The 16,525-nt window shown below is 26.5% G+C and overlaps 2 protein-coding genes across 2 annotated transcripts in view; both read right to left on the bottom strand.

Annotated features, from left to right (window-relative positions):
- Positions 1-9,149, bottom strand: part of lic (dual specificity mitogen-activated protein kinase kinase lic) — a 29,240-nt gene extending 20,091 nt beyond the window's left edge. The window contains exons 1-3 of the mRNA XM_075375886.1: positions 9,053-9,149; positions 5,628-5,759; positions 4,344-4,398 (exon numbers count right to left, since the gene is read on the bottom strand). Coding sequence (XP_075232001.1) covers positions 4,344-4,398; positions 5,628-5,634 — 62 coding nt within the window. The 5' untranslated portion in view covers positions 5,635-5,759; positions 9,053-9,149. The remainder of the gene's footprint in view (positions 1-4,343; positions 4,399-5,627; positions 5,760-9,052) is intronic.
- Positions 9,150-14,229: 5,080 nt separating this feature from the next.
- LOC142330157 (transducin beta-like protein 3) overlaps positions 14,230-16,525 on the bottom strand; it is a 47,496-nt gene continuing 45,200 nt past the window's right edge. The window contains exons 14-15 of the mRNA XM_075375265.1: positions 15,858-15,985; positions 14,230-14,538 (exon numbers count right to left, since the gene is read on the bottom strand). Of these exons, the coding sequence (XP_075231380.1) occupies positions 14,359-14,538; positions 15,858-15,985 (308 nt within the window). The 3' untranslated portion in view covers positions 14,230-14,358. The remainder of the gene's footprint in view (positions 14,539-15,857; positions 15,986-16,525) is intronic.

Below are 16,525 nucleotides of genomic sequence, written 5' to 3'. Positions count from 1 at the left end.
CAAAACTTGTTAATAATTTCTTAATTACAAGTATTTATAAAAAAATAAATCCTGTACTTAAAAAAGTTTATCATAATTAAATATTATAAAATGAAAATTTGTAAAATTTTGGGAAAAATAATACAAAATATTGAAATAATTAAATTATAAAACAGTTTGTGATCTATTTTAAATAAAACTATTGCCATTCAAAAAAGTCTGTCGAACACATTTTCTTAAGAACATTTTAATTTTAAAATCCATTCTTTGATATACCATATTAATTCACTTACTGTGTTTGAGCCATAAATATAATTTTTAAAGGTTTTTTTAATTCCTGTAACAGTTGACCAAATTTTGATAATTAGAAAAGTGGGATTATCCTGTTTTTTTTTCTTCATGTTGTCTACTAATCATTAACTGCTAATTCTAATAAAGAACTGATCAGGATATAAATCTATAATTCATTAATAAAGAAAAAAGATTTAATGGAAAACTTATAAAGTAGATTTTTAAATTCAAATAATAATTCCAAGTATTCCAATACAAAGAACCAATTTTTCAATTTTCATTTCACATATTTTCAATTCTAATGAAGTAACATAAGTTAACTATACCTGATGGTTTGTCAGTACTTAAATTTCAGCCAGTATCAGGATAATCTTGAAGGAAATTTGGAAGTTGTTTTACTTCCAAATTCAGAAGTCATTACAAAATGGTACTGCTTCTATTGATTAATGAATAATTTGCTCCTGGCTAAGTCCATTTTTCTGAATCAGTTACAGATTGTAATTTCTGACAACCTGCCATGTTTTGTCAATCATTCAATTGCCTGAAGAATAGCTATTTTTTTTTTTCTAAAAAATCTTGTATAGTTGTAGTTTCCCTCATCTCAGTTATTAATTGTTAAAACAAGTTTATATTAATCTATTTTTCTTTAAAATTTTTTTAGATGCTTTGGTCAAGTGGCTGGGATATAGCAGTGACATTAAGTGGGAAACAAACTAGCTCAATGCTTTAATGACATATGAGAAGCAGGATTATTGATGAGTAGCAGTATTCTGTGATTTTTGCATTATATTAATCGGTCAATTTGATAAGCTAATTCCTTTCTTTGTCATCCAGGAGATTTTAGTGCTAGTCAATTTAAAAGGAAACTTGTTGACAACCAGTCTTTAAAGCACCGAGATCAAGCTCTTTGCTGATTACTAAAGCCATCATTTTTCTCTAGTCATGATGAAATTGTTAAGACATTGTTTTTTCAAAACAATGTAATTTCAGTAAAAGTATCCTGTTTCATCTGTATTAAAAACTTTTTCAGGTGGGTAGGCTGACAATAACTTTGGCAAATAAGTTATCCATTCTTTTCCATTTTGGTCCATGCTGCTGTTACCACTATAACTATTTTACAACAATAGAATAATTCAAATTTTTCCAAACCAACTTTTACAAACATTCTGAAGCTTAGGAATTACCCCTAATACCTAAGAAACTTCGAGAGCTTTTTCTTGAAGCACAGACCAGGAAATTTTTCAGACACGCTTACCGAAACCTATAAAAATAAGTTTCAACTGTTGTATCTGGACTAGTTCCAATAAAATTATGCCTTACATTATAAATTTAATTTTGATTCAAATAACAATTTTTGAGACACAATTCACAATAAATAAAGATTTTTTAATTTTACTTAAACCATACAAACTATGTGACATTCAAATACAGGGCAGTAATTATGCTTAAAAAGATATCATTTACTGTAATGAACTGCATGATTTGTTAAATATCCCAAAATAACAAAATTAACTTTACTAATTCCAGTTAGACACATATGAATAGTTTCTTATACAAAACAGGGCACTTCCTATTGGAAATACAGCAGCTACATATATCTATTAAAACTTCATTCTACTGCAAAACAGAATATGAATGTTCTTGTAATTTTTAAAATTTATCCTACAACTAAATGTTTAAATTTCTATTGAAAAATACATCACTGTGTTTATAATTCACACTCTGACTGGATCTAATTAAAAAAAAAACCCCAAAAAAAAACATACATGTACTGTCTTAATTATTACCTCCTAATATATATATATATATAAATTGATTCTTAGCTGAGCTGAGCTGTTTCTATATTATTATTCTGTGAATCTTTACGTTATCATTTATTGTCTGGACAAGTTTTTAGTGCCTTTACCCTAGGAAAAGAGAATTCATACATACAGGAGAAAATGTAAATTTCCTTAGTCCCACAAAAACTCTGTGTTGGGAAGTTGACCAGTAGGGGTTTTACTATATACAGATACAATACAGGGGGTATTTTTTTCAACATACAATATTCTGAAGACTGTATGATTTCACAAAATCTGAATAATTCTGAGAATAGCTCTTTGAAAATAAAAGAATGCTAATGAAGGAAAAGATGATAACTGTCAATGTCATTTTTAATAAATTAGTATTTATATAAAAATAATCTGAGTACAATTGCAGATTGATTAGTTGAATGAATAACTAATGTTATTTAATGTTTCCTAACATTAAAAACTCTTTAATCAATCAATACCTTCAGCATAATAGCTGTTCAAAAAAGAGGATCATTCAAGCAAAGATTTATGAACTAAATAGAAGGAATGAGCCAAACAATCGGTGAGATATGTCAGTGTACTGGTTTCTCATTCAAGTACTAACAGATTCAATCACAATAAGAATATAGCATCATAATTTTCATTATATCACATCATTTAAAAAAAAAATTGACATTAGGAGGACAAAACCCAATTTCCATTAAACTAGATCAATAACTTACTGGTTTAATCTATATTATTAAAATTCTCTTTAGTCATGACATATATCTAACAATATAAGCATAAGCATACTTATTTATGGCTACTTAAAACTAGAAATTTAGAAAGCATCTGAAACATTTCATAAGAAAATGAAACAAAAAATGTCTAGATATCAATTTCCAATTATATCCCAGATTTTTACACAATCATTTAAGTTTTTAACATGTTTTCCATTAAACTGCCAACATATCAAGAACACTGCCTCCAATTTGATATAGTAAAATTTAAAACAAATTTGTACTTTCTCTTTACTTCACATGTAGAAATGTGTGTTGTATATAGCACAATTACGTACACTGAAATCTCAGCAAAAAAGAATGATCAGTTAAAAATTATAGAGAATCTATAATATTATTAATTTGTTCTGAGCAAAAAAATTACTTTGGCAAGAGATACCAGAGAAGAATCTAAATTTTAATAAAATTTTGGGAATATTAAAATGTAGGATCTGGACTGGGCTGAACTGTTGGCAGTACATCCACAAACTAATCCAGTACTAAGAAATGAAAATTTAATTTCCCAGGAGAGAAATTTTATGAAACAAGATACATTTTTTGTATGCAAGTTAGTTAAAATGAGTATGAGAATTATTACAAAACTAGGCTAAAGCATTATGCTTGTAAGTCTCAGTCAAGTGAAATAAGATAAGAACGTATCTTAGGTGAAGAATAGTTATCAAAATTTGGAATTAAATGTCCAGAAAATTCTAATTAAAAATGTAAAGTGGCAAAAAGCTTGCACAATCATACTATGAGATAATACATAATTTGTGTACATATTAGGAGGCCTGGTTTTATTTAATAAACAAATCTGTCTCAAGTTAAATTTTTTTGTATAGCCACTGGATAAGAAATGCCATTCTCAAACAGATTTTGAAGTAGTAGCCTCCACTAATAAACCACAATAATATAAAGAATAGTAATTAACCATTAAAGGGTCTATGTATGAAACCAATAAGTGTTCACTAAAAACCACAGGAAAGGAATGAATCAAAAATTCGGGTTGAAAAGCATAATGCACTAAGCCCCTCAACTCATGGGCAACCTCCCTACAAAGGACCTGAAAAACAAAATTAAATATCCAAAAGAGTCCTTCAAGAGTTACTTCAGATAGTGGCTCCAACCTATAACCTGAAAGTTTGTACTATTTCTGCTCAGGATATGATAATTACTGAATAATGATTTAGCATTAACAAGTTCAAATTACAACTTGCATTTTGTCTACATATTAAATAGCAATCTGAGAGTTCACTAAAACTTTCTTAAGATCCCTTGTACTTCTCCATAATTGTGTGGAATATGGGAGTACTTATCTGAACTAAAATCATTCAAACCTCTATCAGAGGGTGGAAACATTAAGGTAAAAAATTACAGCAATCATTCATAAAGTATTAATCAAACATCTAAAATAATACATTGAATTAATAAAGTAATTAAATAATAATAAAATAAACTGAACAAATTAAATAAAGAAATAAAATTAATACATTTAAAAAATATATATAGAAATTGAACTTACACAACAGGTTGATCATCAGGAACTGCTATCTTCAATTTTGGTTTGGGTTTACGACCTAGAAAACATGATTAGCTTAAAACAATGAATATATAAAAAAAAACTATAATTTTATTATCATTTTCATTAATTATAATATTTTAGATATTTAAATTCCAATGAAAGAGGCTTTAACCTTACTTCTCAGTTCAGAAGCTTCTACATTTTATAAAGAATAAATACATGGCACTACACTTGACTAAACCTGTATATTAAACAAATATTTTGTTAAGCATTATAAGTTAAAAATTTCCAAATCTAACCTTAACTAAATTAAAATTATTAAAAGGCATTCAATTTTCAAACAAAAACTACTTAAATAAAAAGTTGACTCCTTTAATAAGCATAACCAATTTATAACTAAAATGAAGTTACTCGAATGTAATAAAAAACTTAACCTATACATATTTATCTCAATTTAATACTTGTGTAACTTTACACTCTGTATGCATCTAATTAACAGTGACAAGAAAAACAATCATTTTAGCAAAATAAAAAAACATTTTTAATTCATTTTCACACTGAATATCGGTTACCTTGTCTTGATCCCACTACTGGCTATCTATAATAATTTAAAAAAATTTGTTTTTCTAAGCAAATAAGGGGATGAAACTAGCTGACCACAAATACAAATTGACAGCAAAAATAATTTGCTGAAGTATGGTGGATTTTACATTATTATATATTTTTATACACATATTTTTTTTTAGCAGCTTTTGTACTGAACTTTTGCTGTTTCAATTTCCTTTATGAAAGAGATTAATCGACTTTCATAACATAATTCTGTTGTAATTGCTATTTGTCAAGTGTAATTCTGTTTACAACTATCACCTAAATCCACATTTATGTTTCCTTCTTATATTTATAGGTTGTCGCTTCTGATAGTCTTTTTAAAGGCATAGATACTTGATAATTGTTTTAAAGAATAAGACTGATTTGTAACACCTGCATAACAAAAATTAACTACTTATCATTTTGTGTATATATACCTACATATATACATACCAATGTATATACATATAGGTAGGTATATATGTAGGTATATACATACCTATATACCTACATATATAGGTACGTACCTTAGCCAAGGGAGTTTTACACAACCTAACATAAAATTCAGAGTTAAAAAAACTCATTTTATTAATATAGGAAAAATGATTAAAAATGAATTCCATTTTCTTTCCAAATAAGAAGTGGATATCGGATAAATAAAAATATTAGTTACTAATAATAACTTAAAAAACTTACCTGCCATTTTATCAGCAAGATTAAAAGGTTTAAAAGTGTTAATAAAAAATTAACAGTGATAGCAATGTAGAGAATAACAACAATTGTTAATTAAACACATTTTAACTTGGAAATAAATTTCTTATTAAAAATCTGAAAGAAAAATGAAAAAAAAACATTTTATATACCAAGGGTAAACTAATTTTTAATATCCATTAAACATGTTAATTAACCAGCAGTATTTAAATACAATTACCCTTTAGTTAAGGGTAACACTATTAATTATTATTTTAATATTGCTGATTAATTTTTAATAAATAAATAAACTTATCATCTATTTTATAACATTTACAATAATTTCTGGATTAAACTTTATGAAAAATCCAGTAAAAGACTGCCTCTATCTATTTCATACTATTATTGGATGATGTTAGTAGTAAAGGATTCTTGGGCTGTAGATTTTAGGACATTTCAAGTTCAAGCGACATCAGCTAGATACGTTGAAAAAACTTTTTAAATTAGTTGATATAATACATAATTAAACTGATTTTTTTTCAAATAAATAATTTTAAAGGTGATAGGTAATACTTCAAATAAAATTAAAAAAATAATAATTTTAAAAACTACTTTAAAAATGGAACTAAAATATAAAAATTTTCCAGAATTAAGATTACACTTTTTGAAACTGAAGCCAAATTAAAAATCCTATAAGTTTTTTTCTAATTTAGTGAAATTCTACGGTCAAAATTTAAACAAGGATTAAAAAATATTAAACCTTTTAGCAGTATTTGTTTTTAATTTTTTATAATAATAATAATAATAATTTGTAATAATCAAATTTCTTATTGTAGGTTTCTATAAATATTATTTAAGAATATTATACTATTATATAAAGATTAAAAAGTAATAAGTTAAAAAAAAATTAACATAATTTTATATTATTTTATGTTTTACATTTAAATAAATTGTTTAAAACTTATTATACAACATATATACAAGTAAATTTTTTAGTTTTATAAATACAACATTGTTGGTAATTTTATGAAAGTAAGGTTTTTCTATACATATATAGAAGAAATGAAAGTCTGTGGTAAAGATTAATCATTAAACTTCATGCTGTCATCAGAAGCAACTGCTGCTGATCTACAGTAACTACATTGCAGTGTTAATAACCTATTTTCCAAAAATAAACAAACCAACCCTACTTCTCTAAATATGAAATACAAGGCCTGTTCAATATCAACTCAATTAGGCTACTGAAAAATAGTTACATTATGATTAGGCATATTAGTTCAATTTATCTTTAATGTAATTTGAGGCTAAAACTATAAATTACAAAACGGTTTTATTTTCCATTGAAAAATTACAATTTAGCAGACTTAATTACAATTTATTAATAACTGAAAAAGGAATATTTAGTCCAGCATTCCCTAAAATCTTTAACAAACATAAAAGTCGCCTTTTAGGATTTTAACTATTTCACACTAACAGATATCTTTTATTATAGGCCTTGTTGGTAGTTATTTTGAATTACGTTAACTATAAATACATGCTTATCACTTGTTGGACCTTTTCTGTTAAGTGGCAGCACTTGTGTTTCTGTTAGAATGGTATAAACATGCCCCAGTATAAGCTGGAGTGACAACATTGTTGCATATTGCCAGCAACACCACAGTGACTGGCCTACTGACTGTGACTCGGTGGTGACAGATTATTGGCAAAGCAATAATAATTCAATACTGGATTGATTCATTTTTTTAATATTTCTTTTTAACACATTGGTATTTTTAACTTATTTAATAATAAACTTACATAAAAGAAATATAAAGAAAATAACAAAATAAAGAATATAAGAAAAAAATATAAAATATTAGTACAAGTAATATTAGAATAAAAAACAATATAAGAATATCGTAGGCCTGTAATACAGAACAATAATAATGTAGAATATAAAATATAAAGGATAATTTATTCAAGTAGCATAAATCCTGAAATACATTGAAGAATTTTGTAAAATAAATTTTCATTTTGATACAGCTGCCGGTATTCAACTTGCATGAATAATTTTTTGAGGAATAGAATTTTATAAATAAATTAATTATAGTGTAATGGCAATGGTAATGACAAGCCATGCGGCTATGTGGTCATTCCATTCTATACAGAGGCACATTAACACTATTTCCAACAAAATGCAAATGCCACTAAATGGAAAAAAATCCCACTTGTTTAGGTCACATATCATTTATGAAAAACTAGATATACTCACAGAACTGCATCTATATGATAAGAAACAAAGGTGTGTTGTTATACTTAGCAAGAAATCATAATCCTGCTAGATAAAATAAAAAAATAAGATTTGGCTTGGAACCATAGTAGTACCAAATTTATGGTGATCATACACAACATTCCAAATTTACCCAACATGTAAATGTTGGGTAAATTACAATCAATGTCAACCACTTTGTTAATTTTGTGGAATAGGAGCCCACACATTTTATTGGCAAATGCAAAAATATGACAACTGCAATTTTGTGAGGATATCTGTATGATGAGTTTGTGTAGCACTGACTTATTTAGAGAGATTTTTAGATATCACTGCTTTTTGACAGTAAAAAACAATATTCTAACAGTAATTTTAAAGGTAAAAACTGGTTTTTCCGTTTATTATGTTTAAGAAGTACAGGTCATAAGAAAATAGAACTAAAAATCTACTAATATAACTGTAACGCATTCTGTAAATTTTCATGATAAAGATATATCTTCAAAATTCACTCCTACATAGCAATTTTACCATTATACGCATGATTATATTATATACTCAGTAAATATTCCATTAGTAAAAACTAAATTACATAAGCAAATAAAGTATAATCAACAGTATAGAATCAAATATATACAATTAATTAACTAGAATAGTGGGAATTTTAACAAGAAATACAGGTTTTAAAGCAAGCTAATCCAATTAATAAGGTAATTTTGACATTATAATCCAGTTTGATAATTTTCACATTAAAACTTCAATTAATACCTTGAAATGAAACAATTTTAATGATTTTCCAGTTAAAATTACGAAACCACATTAATATTTTTCAGCGCACTATAAAACAATTCGGATAGATAAAACAATACAGACAGATTTGCCGTAATTCTGGAGTCAAGATAAATATCCGAAATATTAAATAAAATGACACAAATATATCTATATAAAAATAACCCACAAAAATTAATAAAATACATTAATCGAAACAAGTGAAAATTAAACACTCGGCAAAATAGCCGACAATTAAATAATCGTTTTGGGTTCTTCATTAGATTAACCAAGCCCTTGACGAAAGGAAATAGTGTAAAACGATACTACATCAGTAAAATATGAGAGATAGAAAACTGACACTTTCACAAAAATTTTTCGGTACAACAGATAATGAATATAATAGTTTCATACTTACTGTGTAAAAAGCTATAGACATGTTTATGTGAATGCAACACAAACAAGCATTCGGACGGACGGACAAGAGCGTCACAAACCTTACTAGGTCTTCCCCCTTCTCATGGAATCAAACACTCAGGTGAGGAGCACAGTGAACCACTGTGATAACAATCTTTATTCTCATCATTATTGTGGATAGAAATTCTTATTAAATTTATATTAATTCAAATATAAAGTTAATAAATGTATAATGATGTCAACACAAAAAAAAATAAAAATTCTAATGAAATTTTTGATAATAGCAAAATTCTTTACGAACAATTTATTAGAATAAAATCATTAGTCAAATAAAATAATAAATTTACATTTTTTATTCCCGTTAATACAATTATAAAATCATCTATACTAAAAACTGTTTCATAAAACATTTAAAATATTTTCCTATTTTATTTCCAAGGGTATTATTTTGCTGTGTTAATCGATCGAGTTATTTAATTGAAAGCTTTTCCAAGAAATCAACTACATCGTAAAAGTGTTATAGGTTAGAAGTATGTTAGTAACCGAAGTGATTAAATAAGAACCAGCAAATTAAAATTCACTTCGATTAACTACAAATAATTTCGTAATTAGCTGTACCGATTTCTTATTAAATAATTTATTGAGTTATAATTTTAATTATTAAAATTTTATAGTGCCATTTATTTACAATAACCACTCTAATATCATAACGAAAACCAACCTAAAGTTACATAATCTTTTACGTAATTTAATTTTACTTAGAGTTAATTATTTAGGAAATACGTTTTGCAGCATAAAACAAATTATAATTTTAAATTGTTACATCAATACATTCTACTTTTGCTATGTAATCAATAATATAAAAAGCAAAGATAATCCAATAATTTATTTTATACTGAATTGTATTTAATTTTAGTAGAATAAAATCATAATTTGTTAACCGCTTTTGATTTACAAAATAATTTTCAAAATAGTTTTTGCAGAAATGCTCTAACGTATTTTGATAGACAAAAATGTTTTATTTTGAAATATTATTTTCTGATTCATATTATGTGCCCTCATCATTGTTGAATTGACCATTTTGTGATAACACGTATGCATTGTTGCATTTGTATGAAACCATCTCACATGTTAAATAAGCCATGAAAAGCCTTATTTAATATTTCAGTAATTTTGTTTTTATTCCTAAATGATGAAAAGTAAAATCTCTTTCTTTGGAAGGTTCCAGGTTCAATTATATATTAGGCATGACACTTTCATACACAAAAAAATTTGGTATTATCCATAATAGTAACCATTATTGAGCTAGTGTTATTATAATTATATGAATAAATAAATAATAGAAATGCCCTTAAATCTGCAAAAAAATTTGAATATAATTAGTTGTTGATTATGTCAGTTAACAGTGTTTGTACCATTGTACATGAATCAGTTAGTGTTATAGGAAAAGTAAAGAGTGTAAAATCTGTTTCAATAGCAGTAGTTCTGCTAAATATAAGTCAATTTATTGACTTATTTACTATCAATTTATTGGTATATGAGGTAACAACCATAGTGAATATTTTTGCCTTTAGTAGTGTGGAATAATCTGTTCACAACAAAAATAATACTTCTAACAGTAAGCAAACAGATTTTTTATGAAAAAATGTGTGTTCCACTAATTTTTTATTATTAAAGTTAGATACTTTTTATTTTACTACTGTCTAATATTACAATATCCATTGTAAAACACAATTAGTTTTGATACTGTCTACAATGTGTTGTAAATTTTTTTCCACGAGTTCTCTTTTTGTAAATAATAAAGTTTATTTATAAAAGTTCAAAGTAAAAAAAAGAGAAAACAACTGAAATAAATAATAATAAAATGTTAAGAATGCTCAGAAAAATGCACATAAAGGAGTTAATAACAAACTATATCTTAAAAATAAATTGCATCTAATGGCATTTTCAGGTAATAGCTGTACATGACAAGAGAGTTAAACATACAATAGTTTCATTAATGAAATACTTATAATAAAATGGAAAATGTAATCAAAGGTCTGTGAATTGGACTAGGGGGACTTTGGCTTCAGCGTTTTGGAGTGTGATATATAAATTCAATCCAGAATAAAATACAAAACCAGCAAAAGATTTCTCATAACCAATCCACTTCAACTCCAGTACTTATTCTACATGAAGCACCCTTATTAAATTCAGCTACCCAAAAGAAGGCCATGTAACCAATCATGGCAAGACAGTGGGTCAATGAGGAAGTATGTTGAGGACGGGGTTGGGAATTTTTCTCAGATTAAGGAGTAGTAACATGAAAGGGTGAAAACATAATCATCTCAAGAAGTAGATAATACTGTTTTCTTAAAGCTGCTTCAACAAATGGAAATAAACTTCTCAAATCAGAGGTCAGGAAACCTCATGGAAGCAGTCCCTCCACCTGATTGGTTTAGTTACCCAAGCCAAGTGAATTGGGAGAAGAAATGTAATCAAATAATCAGAAGAAAAATGTATACAAAGGTGAGTAGCCTAAAGTAAATTTAGCAAAGTTGCATTCTCTTCTTCATAGCATCTTAAATTATTATAAATAAAAGACTGTTTTTTTATAGATTGTATTTTTATATATAATACTGAATTCGTAACAAAGTTGAAATAGTGTGACCCATGTCTAGGTTTGAAATGTGTTGATATAACAATTATGTGTTTATAAAAAACAAACAAAACTGAAAAAGTATCACAGATGATAAACTAAATTTAGTAATCTTTTTAAAATAGTGTAATGAATTCAACAAGTTGCATTAAAACTGAACAAACTCAATAAAAGAAGTGAACTGAACTACAATAATAAAAGGGTACCTTTTAATAATCAGCTCTAAAAATTGGCTCTTATATTTATCTATAAAAATCTGTTTTTAATGTTTCAATAATATTCAAAAAGGCAATTATAAAACTAAATTTCTTATGTAAATCTGACAATAAACTTCATTTCCAAAAATATTATCCTCAAATTCAACTTTGTATATTCAACAATAGAATTACACCAACAATCAAATTGTTCCTGGACACTCAATTTATAATCCCTCCCTCATCTTACATTATTAAAAATTAAATTAATCTTATTCTTAATAATTCAGAAACTTGTTCATTACTGAGAAAAACTGATAAATAGTATCAGTAGTGAAATTCATAAATAAATCAATATTTCATTTAGACAGAACATAATTATACATCACAGATCACATCAGAAATGGAAATTGCAGTATTCCATGAGTAACAAGAAATAAAACAAGAAGTGATTACGATCCATTTGAATACATACAAATAATAATTAAATAAAGTAATAGTGATGCATTTGTATGAAAATAATAATTAAAATGACTAAAAATGAATAATTTTTTACATGTTAATTAAAAAATATTCAAGTACTCGTATATGTTTAAAACCATGTAGAAGTAAGCAGAAAACTGAAGTTTTATCTAATTAGTGTTATTTAGAAATTCATTTAATCGAATAATATTTTAGTAAAAGAAAATCATTTAATTTTAAACAAATTGGTTGGAAAATCTTCTAAATCATTAGGTAATCTATTAAAAATAGAAACTGAAGCATCATAGAATCCTTTCTCATTGACCAAAGTATTATACTTTGGTTTGATGCAAATGCATTCCAACCTAGATCAATTTTTTTTCGAGCATTTTGGTGAAAAGCAGTGAGTCTTCTTTCTGGCAGTGATGAAATCAACTAACAATGGCTTAAATAATATTATATTAAGGCACAATTTCAGCATCTATTATAAGATACTGTTTACAGGAGTGGACTGATAGCTGTTTCACACAGCATCGTCAATTCATATTAGGACTATTCGAGTTCAGTGGATGTTTTCCACACTAGGTTTCAAACTTTTTGCTATACTTGCATCAGTGTACTTATCCGCCCTGAGAATCTTCATAATCACATGTCACTCAGCCCATTAGTTCTAGAAAACCAATATGACTTGCATAATATTACAACAGTTGTTTTGGTAATTACTTTAACAAGTGAAACGAAATTTAGTAATCTACGTTAATATATCTAAGTATAGTGATTCTGTTGGCTGTTTCTTGTAGTTAACCAAAGAAGACATGTTTCATCCATCTGTCACAGCATTGCAGTATATTTACTCCTGAATTGTACATTTTAGTTAGGCCCTTCATGATAGTACAGATATATTTTTATGTGCTGTGATTCAGTAAGTACTCTATAAACACTATCTGACATCTTCACTGTACAATTACTGCATACATGTGTCTATTCTTAGCAGCCGTGCTTGTTTCATTTTATGCTGATTAGCCATGTAGTAATGCAGTTGCTAAGGAAGCTTTCATTTAACCAACTTTCAAGGATCATATTATTCATTCTAACTATTTACAATTTGTTAAATGTCAACTGAAGACAGCTTGGCAGAAGCTGTGACATAATGCTAATGTTTTCCCATAAAAATAGTTAACGTGAGACAGTTGCAATGAAGTTACCCTTGTAATTTGCACTGAAGGCACACTAGATTAATATATATACATTTCATGATAACTGATGATGCTCCAACAAGTCCCTTGATTAGTATTCCTTGATGGTATGTCATATTCTAGCCCTATGTTATATAGCATCATCTCAGAAATTCAGATTGGGACACAAAAATTGGTAATATTTTGGTTGATTATATCAAAAAAATTTTGGTTGAAAAAATTATCAAATTCATGAAGTTACTCAGACTATTTATCAGAATTCCATCCTAGTTTATTCTCATAAAACTTACATTTTATGAGAATAAATTAACTGCTTATTTATATATTTTTACTTTTCTTCTTAAATATTTTTTTATGACTATTTATTTAGTAACTCATAAGTAAAAATTTATCACTTGTCAAAATTTATTTGTAAAATGAAATTGATTTTTTTTTTTGTTTTGAACGATAATAACTAACTTGGCTGGTTGTTTACCCAAGTAATTGACTAGGAATGCCTTTTTTTAGTAAAGGTATGCACACACATACTCACCTAACTAAAATACAATGGTAATTTCAAAATGACCCAATAATAATTGGTATAGGAAAGTTTCTTGTGTTGACGATGAATCATAATGATAACTTACTATTGTAAGATTCATTACACTTGCTTTTAAAATTCAAGCCTTTAAAATAAAAACAATAAAAATTTTAAAATCACTGAATACAATATGCTTTATTTACAATATAAAAAATACACTGCATCTAAAATTCTTATTCTTTTATCACAATACTGTCCTCCAAGAACTAAATCAATATAATGTATAAAACTTTTGTTTCATGAATTAGCTCTTGGCTGCATTATATCTGATGTATATAGCAATATTTGCAGATCTTGCTGTAGTTGTGTCATGCGTTTAAAATGCCTTTCAGTAAATACTAAAATTGATTCCATAACTGATTTATCTACATGTATTTTTCCACTTGTTAAGTCATTTAATAAAAGTGATATCACAATCTGAAATAAAAATTCCAAAATGTAAATATACTATTTATTTACAAAAACAAATATTATAATATTTTAATTAATCATAAGGGGTGTTCCTTTTTAATTATGAAATACAGTACTTATAAATTCAATTGCAAAACGAAACTCCTATAAAGCTGGTGATGAAAATGCATACACTTATGCTAGTTTTACACATGCAATTTTTTAATTTAGGTAAATTATCTTCTGTATAATATTATGGAGTAACAGATTAAAGATAAAATACCAAATAATATAATATTCGTTAAGAGAAATTAAAACAGTGCTGAATAACAAATTTCAAATTATAATAATCACTAAATTTTGAATAATGTAGAATCTCACTTTTAAATAAAATAGTGTAATCATAGATTACTAAATTTTCCCTAGCAAAATATCCTCCTACTCTTCACTTGAACTCAAGACTCAAATGAAAGTACAGATTTGTATATTCAAATCTGTGTTAACATGTTTACATCACATTATTTAATCTTACTTAGGTTGTCTTTTGGAAAACATAACACCTGCCTAATTTCATTCCACAACTGATCAGTTTTATTCAATATTTCACAGACTCGGAATAATTTCATGATAATTATAATTTACAAATATTTTATTTTAAATATTTGCTGCCACAAAAAATAAAAGATTAGCAAGAGAAAAATCTTCTAAGTCATTTTAAGAAAACAAATTCACTTTATTTAAATAGGTGGTGCAACACATGATTAATTATTCTGGTAATTTATAGTTATATGATAAACCATTGTAGTTGTAAACATTGATAAAAGAATGGTACAACAAAGAGCAATATAACTTTTCAAGAATAATACATATATTCTTTTGTTTAAACCTCTCATTGCTTACTGCTCATATCAATAGCTAGGTACACATTTTAATTGCTCGTGTGAATGAAATCTCCATCTTTTAGCTGTTATGACACAATTTCAAAATTTGTTTATCTGCTTCAAGAACCTACAAACAATACATTTTATCTTATATATATATATATATATATATATATATATATATATATACAATAACTTTTAACTATATTTCCTATAGTAAAAAACCATCAAGTCTGCTTGGATAGTTAACAATGATTTTCCCACTTTCTAAGAGTCAAAGTGGAATCTACTTTAATTGGCAAACATTTTGATATGAAGAGCTATAATAGAATTAATATTCTGTAATATTTTAAGAAAATAATCCAATTTTATTAAATAAATATTCAAAATTAAACTTGTATTATTATTGATATGGAGAATATACACTATTGTTGCAACATTAGATAAAACAAAATAAATACTTACTTGTGCTGCCTGAACAGTTTTGGTATTTGTATTCCATACACTTGCACATTTTAATAAAGCTTCTTTATGAGCAGTATCTAAATCATTTATTGCAGTTTCAAAACCTTTGCTTTTATTTTGCTGAACATCTTAAGTAAAGAAAATAAAGAAATATTAAAAATTTTTAAATTCAGTCGCCTAATGACAAATACAAATTTATTCAAGAGATTTATAAAAATTAAAATATTATTATTTTAATTTGAATATTACAGGATAATATTATAACAAAACTTTTGGGTAGGAAAAATAAAAAAAACCAGAAAGTTTAGAAAACTGTATAAAAAGTGTCGAAAACCATAATACATTAACACTTATACAAAATGTAAATGAAAGTTTTAAGTCATGTGCTACCACAACTCAATAATGGAAGGTTTGCCTGCAATTGTGGGAGAGAAAGTTTATTTTATCCTAGATATGCTTTGAAAAGGTTACCTGAGATCTTTATTTAGAAGAAAGTGGAATTCTAGTGAGTCTTCACTCACTAGAATTCCACATCTTCACATCTTATAACACATCTTCATGTGTTTTCTTAGTGGATTATTTATTTTGCAAAATGGAACAATGAGTTTGTGTCAAATTTTGTTTGAAAATAGGGAAATCAGCTTCAGAGACTTATGAACTCTTAAAAA

The sequence above is a fragment of the Lycorma delicatula genome, chromosome 9, assembly GCF_047948215.1.
Source record: "Lycorma delicatula isolate Av1 chromosome 9, ASM4794821v1, whole genome shotgun sequence".
NCBI lineage: Eukaryota > Metazoa > Arthropoda > Insecta > Hemiptera > Fulgoridae > Lycorma > Lycorma delicatula.
The sequence above is the reverse complement of the archived record's forward strand: the minus strand, read 5'-3'. Positions and strand labels throughout refer to the sequence as shown.